This window comes from Calliphora vicina, chromosome 5, assembly GCF_958450345.1.
Source record: "Calliphora vicina chromosome 5, idCalVici1.1, whole genome shotgun sequence".
Classification (NCBI taxonomy): domain Eukaryota; kingdom Metazoa; phylum Arthropoda; class Insecta; order Diptera; family Calliphoridae; genus Calliphora; species Calliphora vicina.
Window position 1 is genome coordinate 68,306,461 of NC_088784.1, and position 11,826 is coordinate 68,318,286.

Genomic DNA, 11,826 nt, shown 5'->3' on the forward strand with positions numbered 1-11,826 from the left:
TGACTTGGTGTAACAGATTTTGCAAATTTCGTAACAATATCCCCAATAGTTCCCAAGATACCGAATTATTTCCAACAAAAAAAATTTCTAAACCACTGTGGTACTTTTCAAAACGTTTCGATAAAATTTTGATTTATTAAAAGAACTTAACGTGCATTTTTACCATACGGTTTCTTTGGACTTTGTTGCAAAATACAGCCAGTATTTAAATACATTTTTTCAAAATCATGTTTTTCTTTTAATTTTTGTTGTTGCTCTTTACGGCAATTTTTCAAATAATATTTGTGCCACTCTTTGTTGCGGATCTAAAAATAAAAATATTTTAATTGAATTAGCCATAATTTTTATGGGCCTCATTTTGTAAGATTAAACGACAAATGTTAAAAAAAATACCTTTGCGCTTTCAGCTTGCTGTAATTCCAATAAAATAAGCTGATCCTCGCGCTCCGTTTGCAAGCGTGTTTCCTTAAAAGACAATTGAGTTTCCAAACATTTTCTTTCAAAGTTTGCTGCAATTTGAGACTGTAAAAAAATATACAATATTAAATATTGACTTGATTATTATTATACCCTCCACCACCATAAGTGGTGAATGAGGGTATATATAAGTTTGTCATTCCGTGTGTAACATTGAGAAATATTCACTTGCAAAAAAACTGTTTATTGTTCTCCTAAGCAGTTTGGTATTGAAAATCAGCAAAATCGGTTCAGTGGAATCAGAGTTATGAACCAAAATGTGAAGCAACCTAAAAAAAAACTTGATAATTTTAACATAGTTTTCGTTGTTTGGGACTAACTAAAGGGACTAACTCTGGCGAAAATTATAAGAATCGGTCCATGATTTCTCCTAGCCCCCATACAAATATCTTCCCGAAATATGGTTATATGGTCTATAAATGCCTACAGAATTGCAGTATCCACACAAAATACAAGAAAAATAAGTTTCGTGCTTAAAAAAATTACAACAACAAATTTTTTGTGGATCGGCCCATATTTGACCGTAGCCCCCATATAAAGTTCATTTCCGAAAATCCCTTAAATAAGCATAAATGTCTTATAAATATCGCTATTAAGTAGAAATTCGTCATAAATAGTCCCCATATATATCAAAATCGCTGTACCTAATTCTATGAAGATCGGCCGATAATTGGTTATAGCTGCCATATAAGGACCACTTCCAAAAAACACATTAACCTACATAAATATCTCAAAAATATCAATATCAAAACAAAATTTTACATAGAACCATAATTTGTACTTAGAGATCATACTACAGGATTTTGTGAATATAGGTCCATATTTGACCATAGCTCCCATATAAGGTCCACTTCCGAAAATCAGTTAAGTACTCATAAATCTCTTATAAATATCTTTATCATGCTAAAATTCGACAAAAATAATACCCATATATATAGAAATCACTGTACTAAATTCTAGAAATCAATGTACTAAATTGTATGTAGATTGGCCGATAATTGGTCATAGCTCCCCTATAAGGTCCGTTTCCGAAAAAGATATTAAACTTAAAAAATATTTAAAAAAATATTTATTATCGATATCAAAATGAAATAACGCACAGATCAGTAATTTGTATCCAGTAATCATACTTCTGAATTTTTTGAATATCTAATATATTTAATATATACAAAAAACGATGTACCAAATTTTATGATGGTAGGCCCATTATTGGTCATAGCCTCCATATAAGAACCACTTCAGGAAAACACATTAACCTGCACAAATATCCAAAAAAATCTGTACTGAACCATATGTTTACACCGATCAGAATTTGTATACAAGAATCGTGCTACAAGATTTTTTAAATATTGGTCCATAATTCGGCATAGCTTTCATATAAGGTCCACTTTTGTTAATAGCGTTGTTTATATGAAATTCTATAAAAATAGCCCTCAAATACTTAAGACCATAATAGGTCATAGCTTCCATATATTTGTAATTTGTATTCAAAAATCATAATACTGAATTTTGTGAATATCGGTACATAATTGGCCACAGCACCCATATAAGTCCATAAAAATCACGTTAGAATATTTTATGACAATCAAATCATAATATGTCATAGCTCCCATATAAGTCCCACAACCAAATATTTTGAAATTTGACCAAATATATTTGTATACCCTTTTTTATACTATGTTTCTTCACTTGAGGTTAACATGGAAAAATGTTGATCCAAACGTATTAACTAATTATTATGTATATAAATTGTTAAATTTCATACGTTCTAATAGGAATTTAAATTATAAATTGCTGAATTAAATACAATTTTTTGTACCTTTGAAATAAAATATCTTCTGCGTAAACTAGTATTTCTAACAATTGTTATATTATTTCAGTTGTATACCATCATATTTAGGTGGAGGGTATTTAAGATTCGGCACGGCCTCTTACTCTTACTTGTTTTTCAGATGATTTTTGCATTTTTTTAATGATTCCGTTGCCATTATATGGTAACTCCACTCCATTTTTAAGAATACTAAACAAAACCTTTGAAATTTAATAACTTTAAAGCGGATGTGTCTTGAGTTTAAATTGTCCAATTTGACACAAATTGAATTTTAGAAACTCGTAAAAAATCGGTTGAAAATATTCGAGATATTATAAATTCGTTATTGGTTCGCCAAATGTTTCTCTCAATATATATATTTATGTAGGTGCCATCCTGCTGAAACCACATGTCTGCCATACTAATGTCTTCCAATAGAGAAATAGTTTGAAAGCATCATCATCAATACTACGTTTAACACCACTAATCCCTTGTTCTGTGCGCACTGTACGGCGTCTTTCGGGATGCGTATTATCGTTAAGAGTAAATGTACTGCGAAAACGATCTATAGTTTATCGAATTAATCGCTCTGATGGACGATTATGAGACCATAAAATGCAATTAATGTCCGATGATTGTGATTTCGGGAAAATCACAATTTTTGGCAATAATTTCGATAACATTTCTATACGCTTGGTCAGTTTTAATATAATAATTTGATTAACAAACAAGATGATTATACTGAAATCGGAGAATCGAACTTTTTTTTGAATATTTGAGAGACATTTAGATTTAGGGCCTCATTTTGTAAAACGAAGCGTTCAGAAGCGTTCAGAAGCGTAAGCAATTTGTATGAAGAATACTGGGAAAAGGGTTTGAAACTTGAATATTTTCCATACAAATTTTTTTTAACGTTTGTCGTTTCGTTTTATAAAATTAGACCAATAGGCTTAAGACAGCAGGAATGTTTGGATATTTGGCATTCTTTGCGGATTTTAATGAAACTTCAGAGATATATTTCATGAGGTCTAATAGCCTGTTGTCGCACCCCCTGGTCAACCAACATACTGGCCTACTGATCCTAGAAAGATTCCTGTCCTTATAGACTTCGCCATATCCAGAAATGTAGACGGAGAGATAAACGAATGCGTCAATGACTTCACGTCATTAATTACTTCGGCTCTGGATCATTCAAAGATCGAGATCTCTACAAAGCCAAAATTGTTTATTTCCAATTTATATATAGAACTTTTCGAAAAGAGAAAACTTAGAAGAGAATGGCAACAAAATAGATCATCTGCTGCAAAGCAGAGGCTGTACATCGCTACTAGAAGACTGAAGAGAGCCATTTGTTTAGAAGAGAATTGAAGAAATTGAAGATACATCGAGAGTTGGACGACTACTAGGTACTACTAGTTCATCAATTTGGTTTTCGTGAAGAACATGGAACTATTAAGCAAATTAATCGATTGACTGGAGAGATAAGAAAATCTTTTGAAAATAAAAAATACTACTGTGCTATCTTTTTGGAAATCGCCCAGGCCTTCGACAAGGTATGGTACTGCCACCAAGTGCGCATGGATTGCTGGAGTCATACATATCAAATATTGCTATTGTGTAACAGGAAATTATGAAATTAAAGCTAGTGTTCCACAGGGAAGTGTTCTCGGACCAACACTTTATTTGATATATAGACTTCCCATATCGACATTCGCTGATGATACGGCACTACATAGCTCCCATACAGCATCTACGGAATTGGCCAATTATCTCAGACTCATGGAGATATGGTTGAATAACTCGAGAATACGAGTAAATGAACTCAAAAGTAAACACATCACATTTACTCTCAGAAGGGGTGACCTATCATACTAAATAACATAAACAGTCACTTGGATAGACGACTTACTTGACGTCATCATATATAAGCCAAGAGTCTGCGCCATCTTCTAGAAGTATCATGAATAATCTAACGGAAAAAACTCGAATGTTCTATTTCCACACTGATAACGTAGAGCTTTTAACCCTCGGAGGTATAGGGGTTTTTTGGCGCTAAACGATATAACCAGGTCTGTGCAGACCTATATGGGATTTGCATGGAAATACATATTCAGGCCTCCTAAAATTATGTGAAAATTTGTTTGTTTGGCATTCAAGGAACGAATACCTGGCATGTGAATGCTGTAAATTAAACGGCTTTTTGCAATAGATGCAATGGAACCACAATTATGTACATGCATTATTAATGTGTGAAACCCCTTACATTATACATACATAGAAAGGAGCTTCTATATGTACAGTTTCGTTTTTCATTTTGCTTAACGAACAAATTATTCATAGGTCTGCACTAGGGTTTTTATCCCGGGAATTCCCGGTACAAATTTCCCGGGAATTTTGCCAATTTTTCACTACCGGATTCCCGGGATTTTTAGTCGGGAATCCCGGGAATTAAAAACTGACGAAAATACTTAGAAAACAAGTTAGAACACTATTTTTTTCACCAAAAAACAGTGAAAAGTTTTTTACAGTTTTTTGCTTATATCTTGGCAATAATAGACCGCTTATTATTATTAATATTTATTTGGGGTTTTTCGTATGATAATTTGAAAAGAGAATTCATTATTTATAGCATTTATTTGAATCATTCTAATTTCTTTAAATTTCTTCTTCAAATCCATAACAAAATAACTTCAAAAATTTATTAAATGATTACATTTTTCTTCAATTAAAATCTAGTACAAAAAGGTTTAAGACCATTTTTTCAATTAATATTGTAAAATGTAAATTTAACAACAATTTAATCATTCTAAGTTTGAATGAATTTTGATATTAATTAACTTTAAAATTAATTCAGTTTAAACAAGGGTTTTGGAATGAATCTAAAAATTAAATATTAGAAATGGATTTATGGAATGAAAGGCTGACATTCTTTAATTATGGATTAAGAGTTTAGTGAATTAAGCTCAAATTTTATTCATTAATTCGAAACTCTGATATTTTATAATTATAACACCAAGTTTGTATATGAAATTTGGCTATAATATTCCTAATTTACAGTATCATTATATATTTCGGGAATAGCCGGGTACCCGGGAACGTAGAAAAAAATTTCCCTATTCCCGAGAATCAAAAAAGGTCGGGAAATTAAAAACCCTAGTCTGCACAGACCTGGTTATGACGTTTGAACCAAAACATTTGAAAATCTGGATTATGCCGAACCCAGATACACAATCTGTTTGACTGTTTGCTCATTGTGTACGGAGAATGTTGTTCCAGGAAGTCATTGTCTATAAAGCTAGGTACTCTGTTCAAAATTTCGTGCGAAATGCTGTCAAACTACATATAAAATATTTGGAATGAAATATATGCGAAATAATTTCGCAAACATGTGAAATACATCTGGCAACCTTATTTTTCCACACGAAATAACATACGCAGCACTTCTTTCGTACGAAATTAAAAGCAACAGCGAGCTGTCAAGCTGCATATCAAATTTTTCGCATGAAAAAACCATGATTTTTCGCAAATATGAACATAGTACTAGGCTTAACACGAAAAGCAATAAAGTTATACACACAATGTTAACAGCGTGTTATCAACATTATCGATAAGTGGATGTTTCTGCTGATGGAAATGTTTATAAACATGATGAATGTTGCAAGCAGCCGTTACAGACCATTAAATTCGAATTGATAATGCAATTTCGTAACAATATTTTGCAGTACATATTTAAATAAATACATATTTAAAATTTTGAATTCTAACGTTTTCGATTTCCGTAAAATTTTCATGATTGTGTAATAATATTTGGAATTTAAACATATGTACATATGTATGTAATCATACCTTTAGTAGTTGTTCATGACGAGTTTTGTTTAAGATTTCTGTGCGCTTTTCATCTTTACGATATTTGTCTTCCATAAATAAAGCTTTTTGATTTCTGTAAAAAATGTTTTTAGTAATATGTACTTGATTATTTTTGATATTTTTCAATACACATTTTTTTAACTTACTCCTCTTGAAATTCTTTTCTATCTTGCTCAGACTCCAGCAGCTGTTGCTTTTTATTCTGATCACAGATTTCTTGATTTTTTAATTGATTTGCCGCTTCTATTACTTTGAGTAATTTGTTTTCATATATCTCCTGATATTCTTTCTCACGATTTAAACGCTCCATTACATCATGCCACATTTTATCTATAGATTTTTCTTTTTGCATTCTCAACTTTTTTTCTTCGATTTGATAGAGTTGTCCCTTCTTAGAGTCCAAAAGTAAGTGTTTGCTTTGCATGTGACGCCATTCTTCACAATTTTCTCTTAAAATTTAAAAGGGAGGAGAATAATTAAATTGTTTTGGTTGTACTTAGAAAACTTACAATTCTCTTTGTTGATTTTTTAACTTAAGTAGTTCTTCTTCGGCCTTGTGCTGTTCCATGAGTTTTGTATTCAGCCAATCAAGACGTTTTCTAAATTGTTCATTTAATTTTTCATTTAGCAGCAGTATGAGTTCTTCATTGTATTGCATATTTTCGAATTCTAAAATGTCTGCTAATCTGAAATTTAAACTATGATTAAAATAAATATTTGGAAATTTTTTTAAATAAAAAATTAAAATTTAAAAAATCCCTTCATTCCCGGGAAATGTATAAATAAGGCCTAAAATCCGCAAAATTTTTCAAATATAAATCTATGCGTAATTCCTATCAAAAAAGAACTTTTTCAAATCAGAATGTATAAATTGTAATTTATATTCTTGTCATTATTACCTTATCTAAATATGAATATTTTAGAACTTTTAATGTTAAGTATCTCTATAATTTATTTAAGAACTAGTTGACCCTGTCCAAAGTAAAAAATGCTTGTGTTCGATTTGTGAATTTGTGAGAAGCGGTGTGAAATGGGTAAAAATAGTTAAAAAGAAAAAAAAACGTATTGTTGAATGATAATTTTTATTCATATAGGCCATAGCATAAAATATACATAGAAGCGCTACTAAGAGACAAAGAACCTAAGTTTGATGTCAAAAATCAATGTACATTTTAAGTTTTTATATATGGGGGATTTCACGTCAAGTGAACCAACTTTTAATACCAAGGTTAGACCTATTGGATAGTAATTCAAACACAATTTTTCAACAAGATCGGTCCAGAACTCTCTGAGTTAGAGGGGGTCAAATTTTGACATTTTGGTCAAATAGGTGTTTTTTCTTATCAATGTAACTTATTACCTATTGTTCTTAGCAAAATGTGTTCCAAATAGTTTAGATAGCTATTTCTTCAATCTTTCGAAAAAAAATATTGTAAAAAAAAATAAAAAAAATTTTAATATTTTTTTCCGAAATCAAAAACTTTTTTATTTTTTTTTTCAAAATGGGCCTTTTTTTTCTTAAAATAAAGCTTATATTGTTTCCTTGAAGACCTATTTGGTCGCTTAGTGGGATGCGAGTTTGATATCTATCAAAAAAATGTTTTGTAACTCAAAACATGCAATTTTTCACTTTTTTTACAAAATCAAAAACTTTGTTGACTTTTTTTTCAAAATGGACCCTTTTTTAATTTTTTTTTGCTCAAAAGAAAGCTTGGATATTTTCCTTTCAGACCTATTTGGTGGCTTAGTGGGATGCGAGTGGGATATCTTTCAAAATAAATGTTTTGTAACTCAAAACATGCAATTTTTCACTTTTTTTCAAGATCGAACTTTTTTCCAAAATGGGCCCTTTTTTAAAATTTTTTTTGCTCAAAAGAAAGCATGGGTCTAGTCCTTTAAGATCTATTTGGTCGCTTAGTGGGATGCGAGTGGGATATATAGCAAAATAAATGTTTTGTAACTCAAGATATACAATTTTTGATTTTTTTTTTGGCAAAATCGAACTTTTTTCAAAAGGGGCCCTTTTTTAATTTTTTTTTTTGCTCAAAAGAAAGCTTACGTCTATTCCTTTAAGAGCTTTTTGGTCTCGTAGTGGGAAAAAATTGTGTCTATCCAATAGGTCTAACCTTGGTGTAAATTTCATCCCGATCGGAAGACACCGAGATGCTTTTCTTGATTAAACGCTTATTGGCCAAGTTATTAACGAATTTAGATATTTTGAGTTTTTATATAAAAAATCGATTTTTGTTCAGAAATATGAGTGATCACAGATCGATATATTTTGCAGATGTCTTTAATAAGTGGGCGTATTAGTGGATGTGGATAATTTTTATTTCTGTAAAAACTTTTGCGGACTATTGCGAACATTAAAAAAAAATTAGTTAAATCGGTCCAGGCGACCTGTGATTTTAGATACATATATTGGTAAAAAATTGGCGTGGTCAATTATTCTTTCAGTAAAAACTTAAATTGTTATTTATATAGACTAATGGTGTTTTCTTTTCTGGCATAAATGATGCATTTATTCTACCTTTTACCCTTCTTTGTGTTCTTTTCTGAAAAAATGTAGTTTGGTCGTGTTCGTTTCTAATAATGTTACCCTAAAACCCTGAATATATACTACATGTTTCACCCTCAATTTTATCAAAGGGTTAAGGTAGGGTCACACATGACAAATATTTGACGAAAAAGACGTAACCACTAAATAAAATACATTTGTATTCATTTATTTATTTCAAAAACTTATTTTACTTAGTATGATTCAAAACAAAAAATTTAGTTTTGTTTTATTTGATGCTGTTTGATCTTACAAAACACTTGAAAGAGTAAATACGTCAAACAAATTTGTGCTAAAAAAAGTGGTTATGCTTTTTTGAGCAAATATTTGTCATGTGTGACCCTACCTTTAGAAATGCACCACTTTTAATGTAAGCAAAAAGTATAGTTTTTTAATATTTAGAAGCTACATAAAAGAAAATTGCATAAATGGTAATGATTTTGTTCTATTGTGATCGTTATGAGGGTATGGGTAACATTTAATAAATTGTAGAGAATATATAGGCAACATTTTGTGTCAGAAAAGAAAACACCATAAGAATTTCAATTTGTATTAAGTTGAACTACTATAAATATAAATTTTCTAATTTTAAGTAAACATTTTTTTCTTGTTGTCAAGCAGAGAAAATAATTTTGGTTGTGGTAACAGAATTTATTGATTATTAAATGATTTACTCTAAATGACTGATTTTTTTCTTTTGTGTCTGAAAAATATTAGTTGTGATGACTACAATTCGGCTATTTAAATCTAAATGCTGATTTTCTATAACTATTATCGAAAAAATCGAATCTATTCAGAAATATAACTGTAACTTTAAGAAGAAATTTCACGGGGATTTCAAGGGACATTTTTCCCGATTACGAACCCTAGTACATAATTGTATATATTTTTTAATGTTTTATAGACAGTGCAGATTTGAAGGAAATAATTACTTTTATAATTATTTACTTACATTTGTTTTCGTTCTTGTAATACCACCTCGTATTCCTGCAGTTTCTCTTTAACCTTAAACATTAGAATTTAAGTCAATAATTGTTATGTGTAAATAAATATTAAATATTATACCTTCATTCCAATATAACTTTTGATATTTTTTTGTTCAGTGGTTTGTAAAAATTCTATAATTTCCATATTTTATTGTTAAACGAACTGACAGCGTTTTAAACTAAATAAGAATATTAATTTATTTTTTGTCTAAAATAATCAAAGTCAAGGTTCCCCGTATAATTTTGTTTAACATGTTGTTATGGCAAATCTGTTTCTAGGGGTTACTTTTGCTTTAAAAACACTTGTTAGAATTTAATCTAGGACATTGGTTGGAAATTTTGCTTATATTGAATATAATTTTCGTTAATGGGTTATACTTTGTTGATTACTTTGATATCAGTAAAACCATAGAGAAACATAGAGCGGAAACTAGAAAAAAAACTCAAACAAAAAAATTACTCAAAATAATCACTCATACGAGTGTTGTTTTTGTTTTCACATAGTTTTTTCTACTAATACATTCTCAACACTTAGGTTTCTGACAGTAGAAGTAACGACTATAACAATTCATTGATCTTAAGAACTAAATAAGCCTTTATCAGTAAAAACTAGTGATTTCAAACAGGACTAGGATACCAGGATTTTATAAATGTAAATCCCGGTACATTTATAAGAAAAATATATTTAAACATTATTAAGCCTTATGTTTAAAATTTTGATAAGTTAACCGGCCTTAACAATGAAAATTACACTATGCGACAAATAGTTGGGTCAGTGATCGGCGGGGTTCTACCCACCGGGAAATGTTAGATCGGTAAAAAAAAGGTTATACGTGTCCGACGATTCGCTGGGTCGAATCGAGATATATCGATTTGAAATTTTATTTTTTTTTGCCTTTTTCATGCATTTTGACCATCTAAATGTCCGAATATCTGAAAGTTATCTTCAGTAAAGTTGTTAAGCTCAATGCCGGCTAAAGAAAAGTGGTATAAACACCTGAATATGTTTTTAATCCAGTTTTTATGACGAATGTGACAATGGCCTTTACCTTCCTCAGAATGACATCCAAATAATCACTGACCAATCAAAATGACATGAAAGAATCCGATGTGGTATCAATTCAGACCTGTTGAAGTTGAGTCTAGCCCTTAGGCTACCAGATTATGATAGCGTTGTAATTCAAGCCGACTATGGCTATAAAAGTAGCCGCGGAACAACTTCAGCTTCAACGGATATCCACATTAGGTCTATAACTTTATTACATTTTTTGCAAATATTAAAATGGCCCTAGCATAGTCCATTGAAAGTTATTTAAAAAAAAGTTCACCCAAAAAGCGGTAAAGTTTGGAGATAATTTTTTTATTTTTTTTTATCTAAAAAACGCAAATATTTTTTTATAAATATCACAACTTGGCTCGAAAATATATTTAAAATTTGCGGTAACGGGAAAAAATCCGTTGTTTTACTGTAAAAAAAAAATAAAAATTTGAGAAAGTTTTGACTTTAGAAAATCGTTTTTGTTTTATGCCAAATTGACACTAAAAAAAATTTGTATCGTAAATAACATAACATTTGCAATCGCGTGGTGCTAGAGCCAACATTTTTTTATAGCCCTAATTCACATATTTAGAACAAAAACGAATGGTATATCAAATCGAAGATTATCCAAGAATGCAGGGTGTGTTTAGAGAAAATTGCGCGATATACATCGGTTAGACTTCCTGCACAAGTATGCAGAGCAGATGTAATTGAGAATACAGGCCCCACTCTAGATTTGAATGAATACTCTTGGGATATTGACATTCCTCTCAAGAAGGATAAACAATTAATTTCACACTTACTTTTTTCATTGCCAAAGAAAGTTCTCTCTTTATATGGCCTAATATGAATATTTTTGTAATAACTCTGCTTAGATTCATTACTTTTGTAGAAGTTACAATGACGAGGAAGAAGAGGAGGCAAATTAACATATTCTCCGTCATTATCTGGCATTTCAGGTTTTAGATATAGAATATTTAGTCAACAAATACATGTAAATAAGACCTGTCTCTCTAAGGATGATTTGAATAGGATTCACAACTTCATTAGAACAATGGGGAAATTAAGAGAGTGGCGGTGGCCAATACAA

General features: G+C 30.5%; 1 protein-coding gene across 1 annotated transcript; it reads right to left on the reverse strand.

Annotated features, from left to right (window-relative positions):
- Window positions 1-146: 146 nt before the first annotated feature.
- LOC135961342 (trichohyalin) lies at window positions 147-9,842 on the reverse strand. The gene is made up of 7 exons (XM_065512838.1): window positions 9,777-9,842; window positions 9,664-9,716; window positions 6,664-6,840; window positions 6,301-6,603; window positions 6,134-6,227; window positions 394-522; window positions 147-305 (listed from the first exon to the last, which is right to left on the reverse strand). The coding sequence occupies exons 1-7, from the start codon at window positions 9,840-9,842 to the stop codon at window positions 147-149; spliced, it is 981 nt and encodes a 326-aa protein (XP_065368910.1).
- Between the last annotated feature and the right edge of the window lie 1,984 nt (window positions 9,843-11,826).

Excerpts from the sequence above, each read along its gene's own strand:
- LOC135961342 (XM_065512838.1), bottom strand. The coding sequence starts at position 9,842 with ATGGAAATTATAGAATTTTTACAAACCACTGAACAAAAAAATATCAAA. Across the intron at positions 6,604-6,663 it reads AAAAATCAACAAAGAGAATT|AGAAAATTGTGAAGAATGGC; the intron begins GTAAGTTTTCTA and ends TTAAATTTTAAG. Across the intron at positions 306-393 it reads AGCAAGCTGAAAGCGCAAAG|ATCCGCAACAAAGAGTGGCA; the intron begins GTATTTTTTTTA and ends TTTTATTTTTAG.